General features: G+C 40.6%; 1 protein-coding gene across 5 annotated transcripts in view; it reads right to left on the bottom strand.

Moving 5' to 3' along the window:
- LRP6 (LDL receptor related protein 6) overlaps window positions 1-27,826 on the bottom strand; it is a 242,877-nt gene that overhangs the window by 139,067 nt on the left and 75,984 nt on the right. For all 5 annotated transcript variants that reach the window (XM_073315558.2, XM_073315591.2, XM_073315582.2 and 2 more), the window contains one exon: window positions 10,386-10,583. In XM_073315558.2, coding sequence (XP_073171659.2) covers window positions 10,386-10,583 — 198 coding nt within the window. The remainder of the gene's footprint in view (window positions 1-10,385; window positions 10,584-27,826) is intronic.

Genomic DNA, 27,826 nt, shown 5'->3' with positions numbered 1-27,826 from the left:
CAGACCTGAAGAACTACTCTTGGTAAGCTCAAAAGTTTGCCTCTTTCACCAACAGAAGTTGGTTCAATAGAAGTATTACCTCACCCATCCTGTCCCCATAGTAGCTGTCTACAAAGTTATTTAATTATACCATAATCCTTAAAAAATGTCAGTTATATATCCATGACTCTTGACATTTTGGGCTATTTGCTTGTAGGTGGGTGTGATGTTAAACAGTTTCAATGAGAATCCCAGGCCCTGCCAAACTAAATCCTATGACAGTGGTTCCCAAATTATGGGGGAGGAATGTTCGGAGGGAAAGGGGTGCGGGCGCCATGCAGCAAGTCTTGGGCTAACCTCCCATAGGGAGCAGGCAGGAAGAGCCACGCTTCCAGCCCCACGCCACCCCCAGACCAGTTCTCTCATTTAACCCTGCAGTCTTGCTCTGCCTCCAGGCCTGGGCCATCACCCTTGGGAGGTGAGGAGCATAGGAGTAGTTTGACTTCTATACTGGGTGGGCAGCTCCAGTCAGGCCAGCGAGGCCACACGTGGAAGGCAAAATTCTGCGCCTGCCCAAGGTTTGCAGTTTGGGGGAAGAGGAGAGAGGAGCAACGACCCCCTGCTTCCATCCCCAAACTACACCCATGGTGGAAAGAGTGCCATGCTTTCAGACCCGCTCTGCCCCCAGGCGTGGGCCAACCCCCATGGGGGTAGGGAGAGAGCGCCAAGCTTCCAACCCCACTCTGCCCCCAGCCCAGCTCTGTCCGCTGCTCCATCCCCAACCCAGCTCTGCTCTCATTCCCTCTCAGACCAGCTCAGCCCCTAGCCCAAGCTCCTCCCTATCCCCAGTTCTGCTCCCAGCTCTGCCTTTAACTCAAGCTCTGCTGCTTGGCTGTGCAGTAATGGGGGGGGACCGGGGGGCCACAGAGAGATTCCACTAATGGTAAGAAGGGGAAGGGAGGGGTGCGACTGGAAAAGTTTGTATACCAATGATCTAGAGAATATGGAAAGCTAATAGTACGGTGGCCAACTTTCTCATGCCAGAAAACTGAACACCCTTGCCCCACCCACTGCCCTGCCCCTTCCCTGAGATCCCGCCCCCTGCTCAATCCATCCCCCCACCTGGCTCATATGCTTATTTTCACTGCAAGGCCCAAACAGGCATAATTTATTGTTTTGACAGAGGTACTATGCTAATTTAAAGTTATTTGTTACAGGATTCTAGAGCTGGCAGAAAAATAGTCAAAAAGGGTAATTTTTAAAAACCTGAAATTTCACAAAGGTTGTCATGATTGTTTCCCTCCCCCTTCCCTTTTTCATAACCAGCTCCATGTTTTTTGTTCGCTAAAGTTATTGTAATTTTATCTGTGAAATTAGGACCACACATACAAATACAAATCCATAAAGCACAACCACAGAAATGCACACTTGTCCAGATACCCATATAAATAAATCTGTAGAAACTGACTCCTACACCTACACGCAGATACACACGTGTATTCATGTCTACAACTTTATCATGCACGAACACATATACCTCCACATTATTTAATATTACAATTGTTGTTTAGTGCCTACAGACCATGAGTCTGAAACAAAGTTTATAATGTAGCTAGACAAAGGTTATGAAATGAACACACATTTTATGTCATCAATTTTTTTGTGCGCAAGCCAGCAAAAGCAAAGAGTTAGGCCGCAAATTTTATTTACACAGGTAAAACACACATGCAGCAATACACACCCCTCCCTACACAAAGCCACACACTCTCTTACACACATACAATACATGCACGCATACACTTGCCTACACAGAGACACCCAGCCGGGAAGGGAGGAAGGTGGTCTGGAAGAGAAAAGATGGGGGAAGGTGGAGGGAAAGAGACCAAGGATGAGAGCAGGGTGGGGATGAAAAGGGGTAGTGAAGGAGACCGGGGGGAGGCCGAAGGGTATAGGTGCATGAGCATATGGGGGGCACAGAAGTATATAGGGACATAATGGGAGTGCAGCAGTGTATGGAGATGAATGAGGTGCAGAGCTGTGGGAGGTGAGGGACATGGGGGTGGCAACTCTGGGAGGTGGAGAGGATGGGTGGGAGAGCACTGTAAGGGGCAGAGGGCTGGGATGGGTAGGTGTGAGAGGCAGGGCTGGGATGGGACGCAATGAGGGAGATGGAGGTGGGGTGGGATTGGGACAGAGAGGGATGCAGTGAGGGGATTGGGGGTGAAGCCCCATTCCCAGCACTCGGGGATACAGACCTCGAACTTCTGAGTGCTGGCGATAGGGCGACAGACTGCAGTTCGCCACAGGGCACGCGCTGCAGCTTGAGCCCAGCCACAGGAGGAGCATGAGGTAGAGAAGAGGGCCAGCAGCAACAGGAAAGGCGCGTGTCACGACCTCTCAATAGCTGCCTGCTAGGCACGCTAGTTTGTCCCCTGCCCTACCCTAGCCAATGGGAGCTGCACCTGCAGGCGGGGTGGCAGGGCATCACGCGCACCCCACTGGCTGGCCACCCTATAGCTTAGGAACCGGACATGCCAGCTGCCTCCCGGGATCCGTAGAGGCTAGCAGGGAGCCTGCCAGCCCCACTGCACGGCACCACCAACCAGACAGTCAACGGCCCGGTCAGCAGCATTGACTGGAGCCACCAGGATCCCTTTCTGACCAGGTGTTCTGGTCAAAAACTGGACACCTGGTCACCCTAGCTAATAGAGAGCAAGGCACTCAATAACAACATAGTGGTAACACCAAAAACCTGCCCAGTATACCCTAATTCCTCCAGGGATCATGTGGTTTCTTCTTCTGTCAAGGTAACAAAAGCTTATTTTAAAATAATTGAGAAAGTTAAATCATAGAATATCAGGATTGAAAGGGACCTCAGGAAGTCATCTCGTCCAACCCCCAGCTCAAAGCAGGACCAATCCCCAACATGGTTTACAGAGGTCTTTCCTCAATACACCAACAGCTTTATTTATATATCATTATCACAGCTCAAACACAGTGCTAATTACCTGACAAAAAGAGGGGAAATAAAGATTATTTTGGGGATATAAAACATTTTTAAAAAATAGATACACAGTATTTCCATTACTTTTGCCTTTTTTTAAAGCTACATCTGCCATGTGATACTTCCTTAAAGTCTCCATGGTAAAAAGCGCCTTAAGATACTGCATATTCAATCTTAAGTTTATTATACATTTTTAAAATGTATAATTTTGTAACTGAACAAGATGTTTGATGCTGGACTGGAATCCGGACATGAACCCCTTACCCTTGGAAACCAAAGGTGAAATACTGGTTGAAAGTGAAATGATTCTGTTGGTCTCATTTCAGTGCACATCATAAAATTGCCTCAAAGTTCAGTTTGAGTCAAAGGACTCTGCTGAAGAGGAATTTGGGATGGAAATAGCATAGGATGTTGTGCTCAGGAATGAGGGATGCTGAAAGAACTACAGATAGAAGCACCTATTACAGTGGCAGTCCCATGTTTTTAACTCAATTTTGTTTTGCTATTTCCTCATTTTTGGGAGCACTAGATATTTTAATATAATAGATATTTTTATCATGTATATTCATTTATCAGTCACGAAGATTAGAGAATTTCTGCTATATTTTTACAAACTATTTCACGTAGAACTGAAAGTTCTATTTTTCTTACATAATTACTCTTAAAAAAGCTCTTTAAGCTTGCTCTAAAGAAATACTGTGGATACAGTTCAGCTTTATTTTAAAAAACTTAATGAGACTTTTTAAAAAAACATTCCACAAGAAAAGAGCAATATTTTTAAAATTAAATTTGATTTTTTTAGATTCAAGTAAAATTTGACTGATTATAATCCTGTATTCTTCGTTTGTATGGTTTTACTTTAAAACAACTGAGGTAACCATTGTTTATTTGTAAATATTCTTTATAAATATATTATTCTTTGTAAACATTATTTTCTAACAAGTTTGCATTCCTGGGCTACTGGTACACCGCTGAGGTAGATGAAGGCACTGTCCGTTCAGCCTGACAATGCACAAAGGCCCCAAAAATATGCAGCCTGTTGTGATTTACTGCTTAACTAGAATCACTAGCATGTAAATGTTCACAAGTCTAGACATTTGGAAACTGCATCTCTCTGAAATAAAGTGCCCAGAGCACTTCTAGCAAGAGTTGGGGAATTAGCTCCAATTCATGCCCACCTATTCCCTCCCCTGCAATTTCAATTAGCCATGGTATTCTTCCCTTCCTCTTCTGAGTTGTCATGCAGTGTTAACACAGCTATTGACTTTTCACCCCAGAGATGGCTCCATTTTAGTAGCTGAAGAAATTTTTAGCTTTTTAAAAGACACATCACATAATTATACTGTATCCATAAATTATACGTACACAAGGATAAAAGGTTCTATTGTAAATGTCAGACTTCATATTTTTAACTTTTCATCAAATCCACAACAACTAATCATCTGACAGACACACATGATTTCATGCTTGAAAGCAGACCCACAATGCTCAAATGCAAAATTAGAAACCCAGGAAACACTTACAAGGCAGTTGTTGAAAGTATGTTTTCTTACAATGGCCTCTAAACCCATCTCATTAACACAAACGCTTCCTGAGGGACCATGTAAGTGCATTTCCCTTCAGCCAATAATGTGTTAACTTATTAATTAGAACTGCTGTTGCAGGGTAAAACAAGACAAAATTAATTCAAGAGCTGCCTTAGCAGGCCAACCTATCTCAGTACTCTACTCACAGGAGAGATGTCTGCAATTCAGTTTTGTTTAATTAGTCCCACAAAAAGCAACTGGTTCACTCTGATAAGGAGGATAAGAGCCTCAAAAAACAAAAACGCTCCTTCCATAGGCCAATTTCATTTTTAAACTATTGTTTTTCCAATGTGAGAAACGGCTGTTTTAAAGAAGACTGTACATTCCTCTCTCTTGCTTGCAAACCAAGGACACTGAACATCAACTTCTGCACTACCATCCTTCATTCTAACAAACCCATCACTGAAGCAGTCAGGCCAATAAGTCCCAGAGCTAGATGACAATTATATATGATTACTTAAAATTTGCTGTTTGCGTTTTCTTACAAATGGAATCTCATATCACATATTCAGTGGGAGAGTTTTACTATTTGAATAAATGGAAGGGAAGAAGCATTGCTAACATTGTCACAGGGCCTAATACTCATTTTTTATTCAGAAGCTTGCAGGGTTTAGACGGAGCTCCTCTATCCCTCTTTCTAGTAAGCAATAAAACATTGAACATGATCTGTTGGTTTCTCCCTCCTCCTCCTCTCCGACCCTCACTTTCCCCCATCCCCAAAGTAGGAGCCAAGAAAGTGAGAAAGTAAGCTGTCATGGATGCACCATATTATTTATTGTCTTTCGTTGCTGACAAGCACAGTAGCCTGTTTAATTTAAATCCATATATTTTGACTGCTATTTAGTGCAAGAAATAGAAATGGCAGTTAGTCTAGAAGATAAAGAATAGAAACAAAGTAGCATATTTCCTACAATTTCTGGTATGTTCAACAACATCAAGATTTTTCTCTCTTTCACATATTACTACCACATCCTTCCCGCACCACTGTTGCCACACAGGGCAGAAACTCAGCTACTTCATTCCTCTCTGCCATTTGCTGTTGCTTCCATCTGCTCCGTGGTGGAGAGATCAACAGTTATGTCCTCCCTATTAGGAGTTATTCTTAAGGTTTCTCTTCGGCTCCCTCATTTTTTCACAAGTTAGTTTCCACATGGGAGTCTGTGCACTGGCATGCAGAGTAAATGCCCCAAATATATCCAGCACTTCCTTCCAATTTCAGTGGATATGAGCTGCTGGTTGGTGATTTCTCAGATCTCTTCATTGGTGATTAAATCTTTCCATCTAATGCCCAGAATCTTTTGTAGACACATTTTCAACAGTGTCTAGTTTTCTGACTAACGTTTTGGTAAATCTCCAGCATTTGTGGCCATATGTTAATCCTGAGATTATGTCTGGGTCGAAAAGTCTAAAGTTTTTTTTCTGACGCTGTATATGTTTGATTTCCATATGCTGTGAGTTTAATGATCTGTTCAACTTTCTTGATATCTTTGCCTTCTAATGTGATGTTGCTGCTTGACCTCTGGGTTTTGAGGATGTGTGTGTTAGCATAACTAATTTTGAACCCTGTTTGCATGCTCTTTTTCCAGATTATCTTTGTAGATCTTCAAGACATTTCCCATCTACCCATGAATTACCAGTGTTTATGTTGCTAATACATTTCTTCATTATCCAATTTATGAAAATGCTAACTAGAAGATCAACTAGAACACAGCTGTGTTTCATGCTAGTGTCCACTTTGAACCATTGTGCTGCCCGATTGTTCACTCTTATAGAGTGCTTCGCCTCTCTATACATAATTGTAATGGTATTGGCAACTTTAGATGGGATTCCATAGAACTGAAGAATATTCCACAATATATGTCTGTGCAGGCTGTCAAATTCCTTTTGAAAAAATCAAAGAAATTGATTTTCTATATTTGTAATGTACGCAAACAGTATATTAATTTGAGCTGTGTCTGAACCTCTAATACTTAGAGCTTTATCGATCAGAGACACTGGCTTTTCACATCCAATTTAGGTTATATTGCTTTCTAAATTCATGCCAAACCAAACCTCCATTTCCTTTGGCTTGTTTGAAGCTCTTTCCTGGATTAATAGTATTTGGTATTATTACTAAACTCTCTCTCTCTCTCGAAGTCTCATATTTGATCCTCCTTTCTTGGTAGATTCTTTGCTACAACACATGTATCTGCTATTACCTTTGTCTTCTGCCTTATATTATGCAAGACTAAAAAGGCTGGAGGCAGATCTTTGTACTCTCATCCGCCTCCTCTGCAAAACTGACCAAATCTAAACAAATTCAGGACATTATATTTGCCAAACTATACAATTTTCGTAAAGCCAGTTGCTTCTGTTTATTGCTTCAATGGTTCTCTAGCTTACACATGAGCAAATATTTTCCCCTATGTAATACCACCATGCGGAAAACAAGCAGAGCGACTAGTAGCATTTTCTAGAGATCACAGATCCTAATTTAAGGGGAAGGAGGGCGTGGAAATTAGACTATTAAAAAATTACATATGAAATGTATTATATGTGATGCCTAGTTAAGGATCTGAACACTGAGGTCATTTCTACCAAAGTATCTGCACCCTGGTTACACAGCAATTAGTTACATGCTATACAAGTTCCGTTTTTTAAAGGGCCATATCCATCTCTACACCCCTTCATATTATACTATGAGTCCTCACTAACAGTAATTTAGAAATAAGGTTTGGGTTAGTGATGTTGTCCTTGCCCTCCCAGTCTTCTGCTCTCCACTTTTGCAATGTCGTAGTATGTTTTTTATGTGCATGGATTTTAAAAGATGGCCTGCAAAAGAGGAAAAATTTGGATTTGTACCCTTTTTTAGGTCTGTGTGCATTTAAAGAAGGCCTCACAAGTTTGTTTCCTTTCAAAGGTTGTTTTTTTGTTTTATTTCCTGCCCTTTTTTTTTTTTTAATGTTAGAAATTCAGATCTTGGCTGAGGAAACTAAGAAAATGGTGACATCAAAAGAGCCAAGCCACTGAAAACTGAATAAACTAATGGTATGTTAACACTGGGAAAAGGTGTGTTTTAAAAAACATGACTGGTAACATTAAAAAAACAACCTATTAATGCAGACAAGCCAAACTGTGGTTTAACACATTAGTTGGTCAAGATTAACCCTGGGAAGGAAAATAAGGAAGGAAAACCTTGACCAGTTAACACATTAAAACTACAACATACTGCATCTATATTATGATTTTTAAATGGGTTAGCTAACACGTTTTAAAAATGCACCTGTTTTGCCTAGTGTAGACAAAAGTCTAGAAGGTAAAGACAGAGAAGAAAAAAAATTTAGAAAGAGTTGCTTTGCTCCTTGAACAAATCTTCCTCTTTTTCCATGATGAACGGGAATTGTAAAAAACACAGCACACCTGACACAGATGCTGACTATATTCTGAATGTTTACAGCTCCCTTATGTGCCGAGGGAAAACCAGGTGCTGCAGAGAGTGGAGTACGCTTGTGACTGCTTAAGGCAGGTTATAAGCACCTGGTCCAGAAACAGTTAGTATTTATTTGAAGAAAAATAAAAAACAAAAAAACCCAATTCCCTCCTAATTCCAACTATCATTTTAAGGTTAGCCAAAGGCAAGTAAGGGGATGAGTTCACTTACAACCTAAAGTTCACATGTGTTGCTGCACAGTAGACCATTAAGAAGAGAGATGCTGAAAACAAGCCTGCAGGAAAGAAATACTGAAAATGCAAAAGTGCCTGCAGGAACAGTAAGGTATCTGTGGAGCTGGAAGGACTGGGAATGATGGATAAGACGCAGGGAAACTTGTGTTTGCACGTTAGGAAAGCACATACACACATATATCAAATTGGATAGAGGTTAGTATTGATTTTGATCACTGGGTGCTTTAACAATGAACACTTACCATCACCAGATGTCTACATTATGCATAATTTCCCATGGGCCCTACCCAGACTATCTATTCGAACCCAATGACTCCCACCACCCACTGCTGCCATCCCCTTATTTTAGTATAGTTAATAAGCTTCTCCTTTTTTTCCCATCCAAATATGAGAGCATAAAACAGGTAATTCAAAAAATAAAGCAAGCTACATATTTACTCTGTTGGGCAAAAACTACAAGCTGGGTTTCAAGGGTGATCAAATCAGCTGTCATTTGTGAGTCTTTTGACGATTATACAAAGCTTAGTCATTTAAAAATTGGATGAGAAATCCACCTCTGGCATGTAACCTGTCGGGTGGCAAGCTGTCATTTTGTGCCCTTCACGTGGTCAGTTTCAGTCAAGATGAAGATTTTTAAGCACCCATTACTTAACTGGATTTAAGACCTCTCCTTTTTCATTACAAGAGAGCTTTAACATCAATTTATTTTTAGCCAAAATTAGACTAACTGGAACATCCTCTGTTCCCTTCTTTGTTAATGATTTCTATTAAAAAAATTTATATATCACAGACCCAAATAATTTTATACATCAGTTATTTTGCATTTTAAGGCATTTTACGTGATAATGTCATTTCTGCCCCTTTGCCCACCACTTTGGAGCCATTGGCCAGTTCTGCATTCTTAGAGGCAGGAGTATCATCAGCTTCCAATTATTTTCCTTTTTCCCAGGCAACAATTCCAGAGCCATTTCAAAATCCACTTAAACTACAAACCTCATACCCAGCCTGGAATTATCTATACTAGTTAAATTATTTATAATAGTTGAAAAAAAATATTGTACACAGCTGCTGTTATCCCTCAGACAAATGCTAATACAAAAATTCTGGATGAAACACTGAAACAACAAAGTTTTTTGTCTGCTAAGAGGCAGGCTTCAGGACGTATGTGGCATAAGCCACCGAGCCAGCCATGTTGTGGTTTTATCCTCTGCTTTCTGGCAGGAAACCATGGATTACAAATAAATAACACATTAATACAGTGGATGTGTTTTATAAATGCTGCCTGTGTAACTAGCCACAAATTAAAATGAAAGGCCTAGATAGCAGATACTGAGGCTCTTTAAAGGGCCCAGTTATTGGACCATGAATTTATGTTCACACAGGAACAACTGCTAAATCACTAGGATGTCTGAGGAGAGAGTAACAAAGAAACCTTACCAGACATAGCTAAATCTATAACCCCCTTAACAGCTCTGTTGTAGAAACACAATCAATTTAGCACCCACACATACATCTCTGAAAATGGTCTACCCTGTTCTTGTCACAAGTAACACCTTATCTGACTGAAAGAGAAGAAAAGACTGAAATATTTTCCCCCATGTTGTTTATTTGCTGCATTTGACAGGCCTCTGCTTAGAGACACAACCAGAAGGGCTAGAAATGTTTGTTTTTAGAGAATTGCAAGTTGAGATTCTGCCACATTTACCTGATGCAAGGACCCGGGGCTATCAGAAGAAGACCAAAGAGTGTGAGGCTTGCAATAAAATTGCGAGAGCTGACAGTACTGTCTTTAAAAAGAAATAATCCACAGCAAGCAGGGGCAGAAAATCCATTAAAAAAAAAAAAAACAGGAAAATGTTACTGTAAAACCAAATAAATTAACAGGGGTCCCTTTAAGGATCACTTCAGAAGAAAGGCTTTTGTAGCTTTTCTAAGAATACAACAGATTAAGAACCATCCCCCAGTTTGAGTATCCATTCAAACCCCACCTGTAGTTTGTTTTTATTTTACTATTAGTTTGTTTGGAGCTTCATGAGTGCTAACGTGGCAGTTTGACTGGTTCGAATCAGCTGCTATAGAGCTTATGTATTTATTAAACAGAGTCTGTTCAAAAACCATTGGATTTGCATACAAGTCATATTAAAATTTCTTACCGATGAGTTCCATCCAGGTTTGATTTGTGGATGAAGTTCAGTTTAGCATCTGCCCAATAAAGCTTCCATTCCTCATAATCCAAAGTCAATCCATTTGGCCAGTAAATATCTGTGTTTATTATAACGGAGCGGCTTGAACCATCCATCCCAGCACGTTCTATCTTTGGCACTTCTCCCCAATCTGTCCAATACATGAACCTATAATTTTTTTTTAAAAAGAGAAGGATACAGATTATGTTCAAATCTACACTCTAATCACTGGAATTATTATATTCCAGTCAAGATGAAGGCTTAGTTGCTATTTTTCTAAAAGAGACTGAGTTCTCTTTCTCTGAAGCTATATTCTACAGGGCAATGCACCGACCTTCTGTGAAGCAGAACAAGCGTATCTAGGTTTTGCTTCTGTTTTTAACTAAAATCTCTCAAACATCATTCGATAGTGCAATTTGATATTACCCTTTTCAGGGTCTCTTCCCTCAGATCGCATGAGACCTTTGGGGAAATTCTACACACATTATCTATAACCTATCAGCATCAAAATTAATCAGGGAAATTAGACAATGTGCACTGTCATAGAAAATAACTCCTTTAATATGGATCACAGGAGACGAGTGTGGCAGTGCAGGGATTGTGGGGGGACAGTAACTGTACGCAGTGGCAGAAAAAGAGATATAATGGACGGTTGTTTTCTTTCGGGTCTCTGTTTGTTTTTTTGTGCGGGGAGAGCACTTCTGGCAGGGAAACTGCTTTTGTGAAAGAATGGATTTAGAGACAGACAACCAGCTGACGTGTTTTTAAACACAATTTAGCCTGTCTATATTGGGTGCCAAATCTGGATTTTAAAAAAAGAAGTCACATTACAGGGATACTCTAGGCTGTGAAACTCTGTTTTAAAACACATTAACACACGTTAATACATACCTTTTTAAGCACTACTTAGGAAATCGTGTAAACCAGTGGTTCTCAAACTTTTGTACTTGTGACCCCTTTCACACAGAAAGCCTCTGAATGCAACCCCCCCACATATAAATTAAACACACATTTGTATATATTTAACACCATTATGAATGCTGGAGGCAAAGCAGGGTTTGGGGTGGAAGCTGACAGCTTGTGACGCCCCAGGTAATAACCTTATGACCCCCTGAGGGGTCCCAACCCCCAGTTTGAGAACCCCTAGTGTAAACAAAGACATGTAAAAGCATGTTACCTGGTCATAGTTAACCCTAAGAGGAAACGTATGGAAGTTAGATAAGGCAGTGGGGAGAGGGAAAGAGTATGATCAGAAAACTCTGCTCTTTTGCTGATGGTAGGAGGAACTAACTCTACTCTTCTGGACTGGTAAAAGGACTTAGGAATAAACACTATTTTGTACCTAAAGGATCAACATATGGGGCAAGAACTTAAACAGGTGGATAAGAAAGCCAGGCAAAACATTGTGTCAACAAGGGAAAACTGCAGCTCTTGGACGCTTGTAGCACTCAGAGGCACAATATGTCACTGTATGGTGCCCACATGTGAGAACAGGACCTGGCCACCCATGCTTTAAACAAAAACAGACATGCAACATATTTAGAAACATTTGCAGATGAAGTTCTTCTTGGCAAAGTTTATTTATTTATTTCTATAAAGACTCAGGAAATTCCAAGTCTTAATCTATGTTTACAGACTCAAATGAGAGTTTAATACAATGTTATATCTACAGACAGACATGCACCACAAGCAACACAAATATTGCCCAATTCAGTCTCACATGATTCACGCTTTAAAAAGGGATTTTTCTGCCTTAAACTCACACACTGCATGGGGGTTTAGAGAGAATGCATGAAATTTCTCTAGACATGAATGAACACCATGAGGGAATGAGTTATCTGTCAAGAAGAAAATAAATCTAATCTTACTGTAGAAAAAGATTACTAAATAGCACCTTTGGCAGGTTATCTGGCCAACCGGCATGGTAAGGTGCAATTAGAAACTTGAAAAAGAAATTCAAGCAGTACTTCTACAAAAAGAAATAAAGTTGATTTAATAGTTTTTAAAGAAACACCCCTTCCCCCTCCCCCAGCAGAGTCAAATATTTTCCAAAGGTTAACAGGTTCCAAGGTATTGACCACCCTGCCTGACCAACCCTTCAGGCTGAAACAGATAGCTCATTAGTCGCTATAATAGGCTCATTTCTTTCTCCCTTTCTCCCACCTTTTAAACAAAATGCAATTATTCAAGTAAAACCAGGTAAGGAAAGCTCAGTGACAAAACAAAAGTCCTCCAAGAATTCACAAACAGGCCCATTTCATTTGTCAGAATACATACACGCCCATGCACGCACAAATTCAGATTACGATTTTAGGACATTTCAAACCAGTTCCCTTGACTTTTGTTCAGTTTCTCCAATAGCTTTTTCACAGTCATCTGTTTGTTTTCTTCTCTATGGTTTGGAAGCCTGCAGGTTTTAGTCCCAGTTAAAGTCGGTGGAGCCAGCAGATCCAGCACACCAGATGATGGCACAGAAAGAACATATGTAAGTGCTGTGCTTCATTTGGGAAAATCAAGAGACTTATCTTCACTGAATAGCGAGCAGAGGATTTTTCTCTCCTTCTTTCCACATACACAAATCTCTCACCCAAGTGTGGTGGTGCTTTCTACCTGGGCCAGCTGGTTACAGCCCAGGTTCCGCATTCACGTGGGCTGGTAACTCACTCTGCACAGTCAAGTGCAGACAGTCCTCTAGTTTCTTCCCACAATCCCCTGTGTGCTGGGAAGGAGAGACTATTTCTATCACAATTCACTGGGAAAGAATCAGAGTGGTCCATCTTAGTGCACCACAAAGTTCTCTGGGATGAGCCCCCACAAGTCCTGGTGCCTCATGTGAGTGAGTGCAATGTCAGCGTGAATGCAGCTGAGTGGACATATCTGTGTACAGCTTTGCAATGGGGCTGCTCACCTCTTAAGTCAGGCCAACACAACGGCTCAGACTCCAGTGCACATCACCCAAATTAACTCTACCATGAAGAAATATTCACAATAACTTTGCTCACATAAAAACAAAGAAAAGAAAGTGTGATGATTCACAAGACTACAGTCTAATATCTTCTATAGCTGCTTTAACATAAATCCCTTTTCCATCTTTAGGTGAAGTCAAGCTACACACTTAACTATTTCATTTCCATTCTTCTGGAATGTTTACAGAATCAAGATTTTTATTTGATTAAATTGTGGATGGTAACAAACCATAGGGGGGAGGTGAAACAGGTATATGGGTTTTTTAAGGACTTTTCTTTAAATTTCTGTAAAAGGCAACTATAGTATAGGAGAGGTGTTTTTTATTTCACTACTGAAAGAAAATCTAAAAGGAGTATTTTCTGTTAAATTATACCATCCACTTGTTATCATATGCTACTTAACTTCCATTACAGAATATGCCTTTTCCAAATTACTAATAACGAAGACAAAGATTTTGTCACAGTTCTTTTTAGTAAAAGTCACACACAGGTCACGGGCAATAAAAAAAATTCACATAAGCCTGTGACCTGTCCCTGACTTTTACTAAAAATAAATGTGACAAAACGGGGCGGAGCCTGAGCCCTGCTGCAGGAAGGGAGTCCAGGGCCCACCACCACTACAGCTGACAACTCCAGGGTCCCCTCTCTGGTGCCCATGGTGGGTGGGAGCTCTAGGATCCCCCAGCTGCCCTTGGAGTTGGAGGTGGGGGGGGAGGGGAGAGGAAGAAGAGCCTCTCTCTAGCAGCTCAGAGCTCCGGGGCTGAAGCAGAAAGTGTCATGGAAGTCATGGATTCCGTGGCTTATGTGACCTCCGTGACATAATCTTAGCCTTACTCACAACTTGCTATAAAACTCAACTTTTGGACTGATGTTTCTCATGCCTGGCCTCAGCCCAAAGAGGGAAATTTGTAAAAAAAGTTTAACTGAAATCTGCGCCCCTGTTTTTGAGTTGTACAAGAGGAAAAAACAGATGGATTTCCAACTACACAAAAATGTTGAATATGCCTTTTTGCATATAGCTAACTTGGAAAAAATTTAAAGTACAGCTGTTTTTCAGAAGATTAGTAATTACTGAGAACTGGCCTCCAGTTCCTATGAAAAAAGTGAGAACAGTTTTAAGTATTGAACAGGTCAGTATTGCTCACATGCTTTGGAACTTTTTGCCTTCATTCAGACCTATGATACTAACTACAACACAGCATTATAGGTAACACAGATGTGGAAGGTTTCAGAGTAACAGCCGTGTTAGTCTGTATTCGCAAAAAGAAAAGGAGTACTTGTGGCACCTTAGAGACTAACCAATTTATTTGAGCATGAACTTTCGTGAGCTACAGCTCACTTCATCGGATGCAGTGAGCTGTAGCTCACGAAAGTTCATGCTCAAATAAATTGGTTAGTCTCTAAGGTGCCACAAGTACTCCTTTTCTTTTTAGAAATGTGGAAGAACTTCTAGTTGACTCTTTCCTCACTGAAGTAACTACATACCGCAGCCTTTATGTGCTTTGAGGATGCAACAGGCACAGATTTCACTGCAGAAATGTGTGTGAGCACCACTAGAGCAACAGAAATTTGTACTGTTTGCAAGCCCCAGGGTTGAAATCCTGGACCTCTTGAAATTAATGGTAAAATGCCAACAAATAGTTTCCTACCCTCCACCCAACATCACATCAGTTTGAAGGATGAAATCTGAGCCTGCAGTCTTTAATCTATGCCCAAATCTCACCCAAACACTAATCAAAATCACTTAACCATTTTGACTATGTCAGATGAAACGGAGATAAAACAGACTATAAAACTCATACACGCTAACAAAAATCATAAATTTGTGCGCAGATTTTTTTAAACTCAGACCCTTCCTCTCAATTTTAATCCAAAATCCCTTTAAGGAAAAAAGAGAAGATTGATTATCTGAACCATGGAAAATAGAAAGGTTCTTCGACCCATCTAATTCACTTGGATAGTCTGCTTGACTAAGGCCCAGAATTTTGTTGATAGCAATTTAAAAAAGCTTTTGCTTAGAAAGTTTACATCACCTGCAAAAATGCAAAGCAGCAGCAAGCCCCAGTTCTGCATTAAACAAGCACACCTTCAGCTCAGCCTAATTTGCAGTAATGGCTTAGGCAGAAATTAATTTAAGATCAAATTTTCAAACTCATCTACATGAAGTTGAGGACAACAGTAAAAGTGGCCGGGCTGTCAAAGGTTCTAAGCACTCAATTCCTGCTAAAGTTAATGGGAGTAGAGTGTGCTTAGCACTCTGAAAATCAGGCCACTTCATTTCAGGAGCTCAAATCTGGACTTGAGATACTGCAGTTAGGCACCTATGAATAAAGAATTGAGCCTTTGTGTTTAAATCATGATATAAATGGCTATATTTGCATTGGGCCACCAGATGAATGGTGTAGATAATGCTGTAACTACTGCAATTCAATGGTAATGAAAACAGTCTTCCTCAAACTTGTTTACATAGTAAACCACTTACAAAAAAAAAAAAGTCTTAAAGCAACCCTCCCTCCCTTCCCCCACCCACAATCTCTTGGTTTGCTTGCTTTCACCCAGACTAGGGTTAGCCTCATCCCCAAATACAAGTGTGGTTTCAACCAAGAAGTCTCAGTGAAGAAAAATCAAGACTGAATCATCGCCTTGGCCATTTTTAAATTATGATACAGAAAAAAACTAAACATAGTTTCACATCAAATTCTTGGTCTCTGAATATAAAAGGAGGAAAAATGATTGCTCCATCATGCAACATTAAATGCAAAGCAGCTCTTACACCACTGAAAGTTAATGTGTGTGCTTCTCTACTTGTGTTTCTTTTTTTCTTTCAGAACAATGATCACGTTCAACCTATTTGAATGAAAATAGCTTTTGCTCTCCCAGCCCCTTTTCCTCTATGAATTTCAAAATGTTGTCATGATGATGTCATCCCCATGACATCTGCAGATAATTAAAGGAAGTCAAACACAGGGTTTTAACTATTGCAGATTTGAAAAGAAGTGAGATCAAAGGAGGTAGTTCTTAAGGGAATATGCCAGCCTAATTAATGGTAGGTTTCAGAGTAGCAGCCGTGTTAGTCTGTATTCACAAAAAGAGAAGGAGTACTTGTGGCACCTTAGAGACTAACAACTTTATTTGAGCATAAGCTTTCATGAGCTACAGCTCACTTCATCGGATGCATACTGTGGAAAATACAGAAGATGTTTGTTTCATGATTTGTGTGTATAAAAATGAAAAGCTCATGAAAGCTTATGCTCAAATAAATTGGTTAGTCTCTAAGGTGCCACAAGTACTCCTTTTCTTTTTATAAAGTAGTATGACTGGCTAGAAGTTGGAGTGTGGAGCTGTTCAGCTGTAGCCCAGCAGTTTTAATATGTCCCAAGCTGGTAATGACCAAAAGAGATTACTAATCAAGGATACAGCAAATCAATTGATGTTCTCAGTTCAGTCTCTGTAAATGGAGGGGGGAAATAGGTAACAGGGTCCTTATTCCAAAAAGCTCATAAACCACACACTATAGGAAAAATATTTCAGGTATGCATAAGAAAGCATGCTGAAAACAAATGTCAAGATTAAATACTGTAACTAAACAGTTATTTGTGACAGTGGACACACAAGGATGGAAATTCATCGCCATCCTCCACCAGCTTTGTAGCTCTCTAATGCCTTCCAATGGTGCTGCAGATTCTTCCACCCCTACTATCCACTCAGAAAACTAGGCCCCTGCTCAGAGTATCATTAAAATGACAGCCCACACTGTCAGGTTTCAGAGTAGCAGCTGTGTTAATCTGAATCCGCAAAACAAAAAGCAGGACTTGTGGCACTTTAGAGACTAACCAATTTATTTGAGCATAAGCTTTCGTGAGCTACAGCTCACTTTATCGGATGCATACTGTGGAAAATACAGTGGGGAGATTTATATACACAAAGAAGTACCTCAGACCTTTTGTCAACTGCTGGAAATGGCCCACCTTGATTATCACTACGAAAGATTTTTTCCTCCCAGCTCTCCTGCTGGTAATAGCTCACATTACCTGATCACTCTTGTTACAGTGTGTATGGTAACACCCATTGTTTCATGTTCTCTGTTATATAAATCTCCCCACTGTATTTTCCACAGTATGCATCCGATGAAGTGAGCTGTAGCTCACGAAAGCTTATGCTCAAATAAATTGGTTAGTCTCTAAGGTGCCACTAGCCCACATTGTGACACACACAACAGTCCCATTCAGTGACTGGAGATTCTGTACATGATACTTAACTGATTTTAAGCCAGTTAATTGGGACACCTCTCAGGCAACCATTTACCTTCCCCAATGTTATTCAGTGCAAAAGACAGCTGCTTGATTGGGAAAGCCAATTATTTGGTATTGCCCTTCTCAGTGAATGCTTCAACTTTCCAATTATCCTAGTTTTGGTCCCTACGAACCGCTAAGCTCTGCAGGGACTGAGGCAGCTGAGAAGCTTGTAAAACCATTCCAGGCCCTGAACTAAAGCAACCCCTGTGGAGCTTATCAACGCTGGAGTGGTCCCTGCTCTCTATTTGGTTCCAGCCTCAGTACAACAGTTGCTCACCTAATAATGGAGCAATATGAAGCCAAGATGACGTGCCATCCACTGGGGCCATCCAGATAAATGTACTGAAGCAGACAGGGATTTCCAAAAAAAAAAAAAAAAAAAAAAAGTATAAAAATTACATATAGTAAATATATGTTGGCTATTGAAGATACTGGAAGGTAGTGGCTCACTGGAATTTTCCTGTAAAGTAACTGACTTTGCAGAAGGAATTTTCACCCGCAAGCTTTGATAAAATAATGGGAGATGATTCTGAATTTGCCATTGCAGGTAATAGCTCACATTACCTGATCACTCTTGTTACAGTGTGTATGGTAACACCCATTGTTTCATGTTCTCTGTGTACATAAATCTCCCCACTGTATTTTTTCCTAACAACCCAAGAGTATCAAATTTAAAAAAAAAAAAACTTAAGGATCCATCTGAGTTTCCTGAGAACATATTTTTTAAAAACATAGAAACAGAGCATCAAAAGAAAGTGGTAAATGCATATATGCAATGGATAAATTATTTTCAGACATCAGAAAGACTGTCAGTGTGAAATTTCTCAATTTACTGAAAGACTCAGGAAATCCTTTTATGCTCCCAAATGAAAAAAACAACCAACAAAAAGCACTTAAGGTCAATAACATCTTCTCCTTCCCCAGTTATTGCCATAAAAACAAAGGAAGAACAAACAGTCCCTACAAGACACAGTCTGGATACAACAAAAGGCATTTTTAGCTACCTGAATAGTGCAGTTTTTTTAAGGCTCCATGCAAGCTGTAACTTCTTACTACGCTTACCAGTTAGGGGCACAACTGGTTAAAAACTTCAGTTTCTCCACACAAAAATTACATATTGGACAAAATGAAAGCAACACAAAGAAGTTTACTGATATTTTCATGCAAATCGAGTCATCTTCTTTCTGTTGATCTTAAAATTTCATGTAGGGCTGAAGATGTCAGCATGCCTACCATGTGACAGTCATCCCAAGTAATGCAACTGGAAATGTTAGATTTTTCTTTCAGCTGCCATACTCAGTCTCTGTACCTGTAGTACCAAAACAACAAGATTTGGCCAGCAAAGTATAGAAGATGATGGAGAAAAAGGATATTTCACATCTCTAAGGCCTAGTCTAGGCAGAAAATGTTCATCGGTAGCCACAACTTACACAGGCCAAGAAGTGCTTTTGCCAATATAGCAAATGCCAGTTTCCTGAGCAAAATACACTGTACTTACTGGCAGAAGCACTTTTATGCTGGTATAGTTGTACTACTGGAAGCCCCAGAGTAGATGCAAAAGTATTAGTCAAACCCAAAAATACAAACAAACAAACAAAATATCACACAACCCACCCCCAACCAACACTGCTAGATCATCAAGAGCTTCCAGTATCAATCTAATCTTAGAGCTCATCTCCACTTACCGGTGGATCGACACTGCAGCAATCAATCCACTGGGGGTTGATTTAGCCGGTCTAGTAAAGACCCGCTAAAATCAACTGCAAATCGCTCTCCCATCAACTCAAGTACTCCACCGGAACAAGAAGAGTAAGGGGAGTCGACAGGAGAGCATCTCCCGACATAGCGGAAGCTACATAACTTAAAATTGTGTAGCTTAGATCCACTTTCACCCATACTGTTGACCTGCCCTTAGCTTCTTACTCTGAGAAGTTGGTAAAGTGGGAGAGAGAAATAGCCATTATTTTTAATTAAATTACTTTCCTTTTAAAATTTTTATAAGCCTAGGAACTCCACTTTTGAAAAATCATTTCATCTAATACATTAAATGATAATATACCAAACTAATGCTTTGCCCGTTTTTAAAAAACAAATACCTGATATAGTCATTATCCAAGTTAAAATATTACAACAGGTCAACCTGAAAACAGGAAACACAACAGTCCCATCTCCTATACAGAAAGAAATGACCAACCTTGCAAAATCCATCCATATAAAACATGGATATCCAAAACAACTCAAATGTGCAGGTATTATATAATCACTCTAGTTAAAAAATTCACTGGCTGTGTTACAAGAAAACCAGAGAGAAACGGTTGCCTTTCATTCCCATCCAGACTTTAGTTAGAGTCCTTTGGAAGTAGTATTTGACACAGTAAGCAAACACGCTGATAGCGTTCAGAGACACATGCATGATTGGCCTTTTGGTTGCTGAACCCCGGGAATTAGCCAAAAAGAAAGAGGTGTATTGAACCGAAGCAGAACCAGTTCTTGCCGAGTGTTGACAAAGATGGCAGCTCCACTGTTTGAGCAAGTACAAAGGGCTTTTGCTCCAAGGACTTGCAAATTAACCTTTCCTGTCTGAAGGCTGTCGCATACTAAAAGTCTGAGAAAATTCCTGTTTTTTAACCATGAAGATGTCTTTTTATTGTTGTTGTTTATTTTGAAGTGAGCAGGAAATAAAGCTAGTCAGAACTGCAGCATTTAAAAAAAATCATTTTAGAAAAATCCACCTCTGTGTGAGTAGCCAAGCCAATAAGGAGATTATATGGTACCAAGGTTCAAAAAAGGGTAGCATAAAATCACAGAAATGTAGGGCTGGAAGGGACCTTGAGAGGTCACCTAGCCCAGCTTCCGATGGCCCAAATATATCTAGCTAATCCCTCTGTCTAACCTGTTATTAAAAAACTCCAACAATGGTGATTCTACAACCTCCTGGGGAAGCCTATTCCAGTACTTAACTACCATTATCATTAAAAAGTTGTCCCTAACATCCAACCTATGTCTTCCTTGCTGCAGATTTAGCGGATTACTTCTTCTTCTACTTTCAGTGGACATGGAAAACAATGGATCACTATCCTCTTTATAACAGCCCTCAATGTATTTGAAGACTCTTATTGGGTCCTCCCTCAGTCTTCTTTTCTCAAAACTAAAACATGCCCAGTTTTTTAACCTTTCCTCATAGGTCACATTTCCTAAATCATATGTTTCCAGCTCGCAAAGCCACTCACTCAAATTTGGTCATGACGGAGGGGTAGCTCAGCCAAACCTGAGTGTCACTGCAACCCTGTGTGCCACGTCACAATGCCCAGAGCTGGGCCCAGCCCCATGGGACAGGAGCTGCTGCTGCAGAGTGCGTACAAAGCAGTCTCTTTCTCCAACTCCTCCCATCAACCTTCATCTCCTCCCTGAGGTTAGGGGGGTGTGTGTGTGTGTATTTAAAACACATAAGTTTTAACTGAACAATTTAATACTGTACACAGCAATGATGATTGTGAAGCCTGGTTGAGGTGGTGAAGTCAGAGGGTGGGCTATTTCCCAGGGAATGCCTTACTGCTAAATGATGAACTAGCACTCAGCTGAGCCCTCAAAGGTTAACACTTTGTTGTTAATGTAGCCTCACACTCTACAAGGAGGCATGAATGGAGAGACAGACACACACCGTGTGTGAGAGACAGAGACACAGAGACCAAAACACACACCATGTGTGTGAGACAGACAAGCATTGCTCCTTTAAGTACGCTGACCCCACTCTAAGTACACTGCCTTTTTAAGTATCAGAGGGGTAGTCTGGATCTGTAAAAGCGGCAAAGAGTCCTGTGGCACCTTATAGACTAACAGACGTATTGGAGCGTAAGCTTCCGTGGATGAATACCCACTTCCTTTCAAGTAGATCAGCAAGTTGAGACAGTGGCTGCTGCTGGCAAGCTCCCTCTGTCCTGAGCTGTTGTGTCCCGCCCCCCGCACTCTGTAGCTGAACTGGCAATTGGTAGTCTGCTGGGCAGCTGCCGGACAGGGAATTTACAGGAGCGGGGAGCTGATAGAGGGGCTGCCGGTCCACCCTGGTTCCAAGCCCCCACCAGCTAGCTGCAATGGACTGCTCTTCCTACAAGCAGTGGACAAAGCAGGTGGCTGCCAAAAAACTTTATAAGGGAGCACTGCGCAACTTTAAACAAGAATGTTCCCTAACTGATCAGCAACGTGTAGTGGAAAAAATTAACCACACGTTGTATGTGGATTAAAACCAAGCCTGAGGCTCCTTTATTGATTACCAGTGCAGGGGGGGGGGCGCTACTATAGCTTTAAGTAGCTGCCCCCTGATGACAAGCACACACAGCTTTTTAAAGCTTAAAACCACAGACAAATTACACATACTTTTGTCTTAATTACCTTATTTGGAATATATTTGGAACAAGCTTTTTCCTGTTATTGACAGGTTGGTCTTTTGTGGTTAATGTTTTTTAAGCTGTGCTGCTGCAATTGCCTTACAATGGAATTTTCCTCACTTTCTTTTTATGCTTGATGTACACAGTTAGCTTGACCAAAGTTTTAGGCCTACTTGGGTCCACTGAATTTTTTCTCCACAAATGTTAACAACGAAACAACATTAACTGGGACGACTTTAAGTGAGGAGTTACTGTATATGTAAAGATGGGTCACACTAAAAAAGGACAAATGCAGTTGGTGGGTCGCCTTAGTAAAAAGTTTGTGAACCACAGCCATGGGATGAATTTCATCAGACCCTGCCAACTAGAATACATGTAATTCATCTAAATATTTTTAACGTGTTCTTTCCCTATTCTGCCTTGAATTCCATACCTCATGTTGTTAGTATTGTATTAACTTATTTACACAATTAACTTATTTAGAGAAGACCAAAGCAAAACAGACATTAAGCACTTCGGCTTTCTTGGTGCTCTGTTATTAGCTCTCCTTCCCTGCTAGGCAGTGGACCTGTATTATTTTAAAACCACCACTGCACTACATTTGAATACCAGCTGCATGATGGCGATGCACACATCTCAAACATATTTCTCAGCACTACAACTAGCTGTCTCTTCAGGAATCACATCAAATGTAATACAATGGATCCTGAAAGCCAACGTGAACCTTAGTTTACATCAGTAGCAGGTAAACTGGCTGAAATAATAAAACCTAGATAACCAGCGAAAGGGACAAACTAGCAAAGTTTCTGTAAAGGAAAATTGTATTTATCCAATCTACTAGAATTCTTTGACCTTATCACAAAATAATGGATGAGAAAGAAAAAGCTGATACACTTTCTATAGACTTCAAAAAAACAAAAACAAACCAACCAAAAAAACCCCCCATACATACCCCAACAAACCACTGTCAAAGTCCTTCACAAGAGATTATGGAAGAAACTAAGTAGTCATAGCTCATGAAGTGGATAACGGACAGAAAAACAGTAGGAATAAAAACCTTTTACTACACCAGAAATTGATAACAGTTGCAAGAGCTCCAATGGTGACCAGTAGGATGGTTGGTGTTTAACATTAGTTACTTATTTTACTTTTTAAATCTTGTTCAGAATGTAGAACTTTTAAAAAAAATTATATGTAGCCATTAATGTATTGGCCAATAAAGGAATGCAGGGAAAAAATAGGTGTTTATCAGTTCGAGCATACTGCTGTTATTTGGCTTTTTCTGAGCACCAACAACAGGCTGGGAGCTATAAAAGATGTAGAAGGCCAGGTCCTTGCCCAATGGGCTTATAAACAAAATTAGACAGACACGGTGGAGTTGAAACACAACTTGCAAACATACAAGACACTTCTGTTCACGATGAAGCTTCCATCCTATAAGTTACCTGAAATAGTGTACACCTTTACAATTGTCCATCACTAAGTGAAACCAGGTTACCTGTTAACTGCCAGACAGTTGTCCATCTAGTCAATTCTCCTATTTCCAACAGTGATCAAAACCATATGTAAAAATCCTGAGAATCCTGCCCACAGGAATTTCTTTGCAGACTACCCTGCTTCCTATCCATTAGTGGTTGGTTTATGTGCTGAAGCTGGATCCTGCTATGCTCTTAGACAAAATGATAACATGTGACAATAAGTTCAATAGGTGAATTATACATAATGTAACCACGTATTATCAGTTTCAATTTATCCTTCTATTTCATTGGCTGTCTCCTTATTTTTGTAAGATGAGAGGATACACAGTCATGTCTGAGTTATCTTTACATATCGCTACCCCAAAACCACATGAAGTTCACCTCTGTAATCAGTTTTAAAAAAAAAGTAATTACTGAAATAATAATGAAGAGTCAGCTCTTCAGTAATAAGAAAAGGAGTACTTGTGGCACCTTAGAGACTAACCAATTTATTTGCGCATAAGCTTTCGTGAGCTTTTCATTTTTATATACACAAATCATGAAACAAACATCTTCTGTATTTTCCACAGTATGCATCCGATGAAGCGAGCTGTAGCTCACGAAAGCTTATGCTCAAATAAATTGGTTAGTCTCTAAGGTGCTACAAGTCCTCCTGTTAGTCTGTGTTCACAAAAAGAACAGGAGGACTTGTGGCACCTTAGAGACTAACCAATTGATTTGAGCATAAGCTTTCGTGAGCTACAGCTCGCTTCATCGGATGCATACTGTGGAAAATACAGAAGATGTTTGTTTCATGATTTGTGTATATAAAAATGAAAAGCTCACGAAAGCTTATGCTCAAATAAATTGGTTAGTCTCTAAGGTGCCACAAGTACTCCTGTTCTTTTTGTGAACACAGACTAACACGGCTGTTACTCTGAAACTCTTCAGTAATGACCAAATTCAGGAAAGGAATGGTTTAACTTTAAGCACATACTTAAAGTCTTTTCCTGAACTGGGCCCTTCATGAGAAAAAATTTAGAGCGTGCAGTAAATTACTCTTTTAAAAAAAAATTAGTATCTGTACAGTAATTACACTGAGGAAGTGGTCAACAACCTGATACAACAGGTGAAAGAGGAGGAGGAGGGCAGGTCAGTTTGTGAAATACTGTATAAACTTTGACAAATGCTTAAGATTCAACACTGCCAATCAAGTAATTTGCATATTCATTTGAGGGGAAAAAATAACCACACAGAAAGGACTGAATTGTTGGCTGCCTCAGTGCGTGGTTGAGAGCTGAACAAAAGCCAACAGACGTGCTTTATAGAGCTGAAGAGAAAGCTTGCCCAGCTTTTCAGAGTCATTCCCCATAGAAGATAAAGTGGAAAGCATCTGGGAAACAGAGACAGAAATATGAGCTGAAATTGAGAATTAAATCACTTTCCTTCCCCCTCTTTTGTCCACAATAGACTTAGAGCTCAGTTGAATCCTTGAAATAAAAACTAAAATTGTCTTTCAACATATCCAATATAAAAACTCGCCTCTATAAACAAGGCAATATAATTCTGCCATTTCAAATAGTATTGGGCTGGAACGCAGCACACAATCAGAAGCCAACACACAACTTCTCCATCCCTCTCCTCCAGAGAAAACAGTCATCGTTATTTAATCATACTGTTTCTTCTGCTTCAGGGGGGCAGAAGCTGAGAGTTCTGCATTAAAAAAGCCATAAAAATTGATGTGTTTCTCTTGTCCCTTTTCCTTCCTATACCACAACACTGCATTTCAATTTACTGATCATACTTATCCTACGAGAATTACCGTAGGCCTTGTTTATACTAGAAGGAGTTTACCAGTATAAGTTATACCAGCTCCTCTGGCACAATGAAACTCTCAACGATAAAATTAAAGCTCATTTGTACAGGACATAAAACTTAATCTGGGGGTGGTCTAAGAAGATGGAACTCCCCCATGGACTGAGGACCATCACAAACTTCACCACTTTCCATTACAGGTGCAAGGTGCATTTCTTTGACTTTGCCTTCTCTGACATAAACACATAGCAAAAGGTGCATTTATTCAAACAACTAAATCTGGACATTCCACTGCATAGGCTGCTCCCTTTGAGGAGAGGAGAGGAGAACAAACAGCACGTCAGATGTAAGGTTAGGTTGCTCAATGAGCTATTGGAAGGTGCTCCGATATTATGGAAATGAATGCAGCATCAGAACCTATACAGAATCAAACGGAAAACCCTCCTCGTGTAGACACAGCTTACACCACATGTACAAATAAAATCACCTATTCCAGAAAGACAATTCTACATTTACACTAACGGCAAATGAAAAATACTATATTTTTTTTTAAAAATTACATGCATTACTAGCTTTATTATACCAGCAAAAGTGTCTGTGTAGACCTGGCCTAATTGTAACAACATTTCAGCATCTTAAAATCTTAATTCAAGGTCACAAATGAGTTGCTTGCTTTCAACTTTGCCACATTTTGTCATATGTTCCCATATCGGTCAACATCTACTCGGGGGAGATTCAGAGCTAGAACAGCAGGGGTCTACAGTAAGGAAGAAGAAAGAACGAAAGGTAGGTAAGGGCAATAATTCTTAGTTGTTAATTTGGTCTTCTGGAGTACTAATTTATCCCAGACCTCTCTCTGATAGGCAAGGGAGACAGTATAACTGATGTCAAATTACAGTACATGTAAAATACCTGTTAAACTTTATTTTAAAAACCTCCTGAGGGAGTCTGGTATCACTAAATCAAGAAACCTAAATCAATAAAGAAATTTTACCCTTCTCTGGTACATTATTTTATATCCAGTACATACAAAATTTCCCAAAGCAGTAGAGAAACCTCCAAGGAGGAACCAGTGCTTAACTCACTGCTCTGAATTTGTAATTGTATTGGTTTATTACAGCAAGAGCATATGTAGTCTTTTCCTTTACCAGAGTACAAGTTTTCGCCTGTGTTCATTTAGAACAGCGGTCACCAACCCGTCGATCCTGGGGACTCTCCCATTGATCACGATCTCCGGAAGTGGCCAGCGTGCCCCCACAGCTCCCATTGGCCAGGAATGGGGAACTGTGGCCAATGAGAGCTTTGGGGGCAGTACCTGCAGAGAGGGGCAGCACACAGAGGCACGCTGGCCCCTTCCGGGAGCAACATGGGGCCGAGGCAAGCAGGGAGCCTTTCTTAGCCTCACTGTGCCACGGACCGGGAACCGCCCACAGGAGGCAGCACCCCAATCCCCAGCGTTGAGCACCCTCTCATAGCAGCACCCCGTACCTCCTCCTGCACCCCGAACCCCATCCCTGTACCCCAAGCCCCTGCCCTAGCCCTGACCCTCCTCCAAGAGCCAGCACCCTGCACCGCCTGCTGTACCCTAACCCCCTGCCCCAGGCTCAGCTCAGACCTCCTCCCACACTGCAAACCCCTTGGCCTCAGCCCAGAGCCCGCATGCCCGCCTGAACCTCAAACTCGTGCCCCATTCCGGTGAAAGTGAGTGAGGGTGGGGCAGAGCGAGCGACGGAGAGAGGGGGGATGGAGTAAGCAGGGCGGGGCCTCGGGGAAGGGGTGGAGTAGATCATGGGTTGCCCTTAAATTCAAAAAGTGATCTTGGGTGTAAAAAGGTTGGAGACCACTGATTTCGAAGGAGGCCTGATGGAAACCTCAGGTTGTTCTTGACTACCTCTAAATCCTCTCTATATTCTGGAGGGGATTATTTTGTTAGACAAACCAAAGTCTTGTATGTTCGAACTGTTGACTAGGCGACAGAACTCTCCTTCCCTCAACCATGTTCCAAACTGCTAAGACAGGCCACAGAATTCCCTAGAAGTATTTGTCATAGAACCAACTCTAGGTTTTAGACATTTTCAAAGGAGTGTAGTATTTCTTCCACAATCTCCACTTTCTCTACATATAACAGTTCTCCAAAAAGTATAGCCTGGTGAGCTGAACTTTGGATGCCATTTACATCAAGGGTCTCTTCTTGGTTGAAAATAAGTATGGTATGATAAGATACAAAAGGAGAATTCAATTAGTGTCTTCATTAAGCAAGTGGAGAATCGGCAACATTTAGCAATATTTGTACTAACTCTGTATTAGCATCCCCACTTGCAGACAGACTTCCCTTATTTTCTGTCACTACCAGACTAGCATGCCTACTGCACCAGTTACATATGGCTGGTTACAAGGAAAATCCTAATGCTTTAAAGGATTTTTTGAGCAATTATTCAGCTGTATGGTTTAATAGACTCTCCCCCTGCTCTGGAATCATAGTTTGTGTTTTTC

The sequence above is a fragment of the Lepidochelys kempii genome, chromosome 1, assembly GCF_965140285.1.
Source record: "Lepidochelys kempii isolate rLepKem1 chromosome 1, rLepKem1.hap1, whole genome shotgun sequence".
In the NCBI taxonomy this organism is placed as follows: domain Eukaryota; kingdom Metazoa; phylum Chordata; order Testudines; family Cheloniidae; genus Lepidochelys; species Lepidochelys kempii.
Note: the sequence above shows the minus strand (reverse complement) of the source record. Positions and strands in the feature narration are given on the sequence as shown.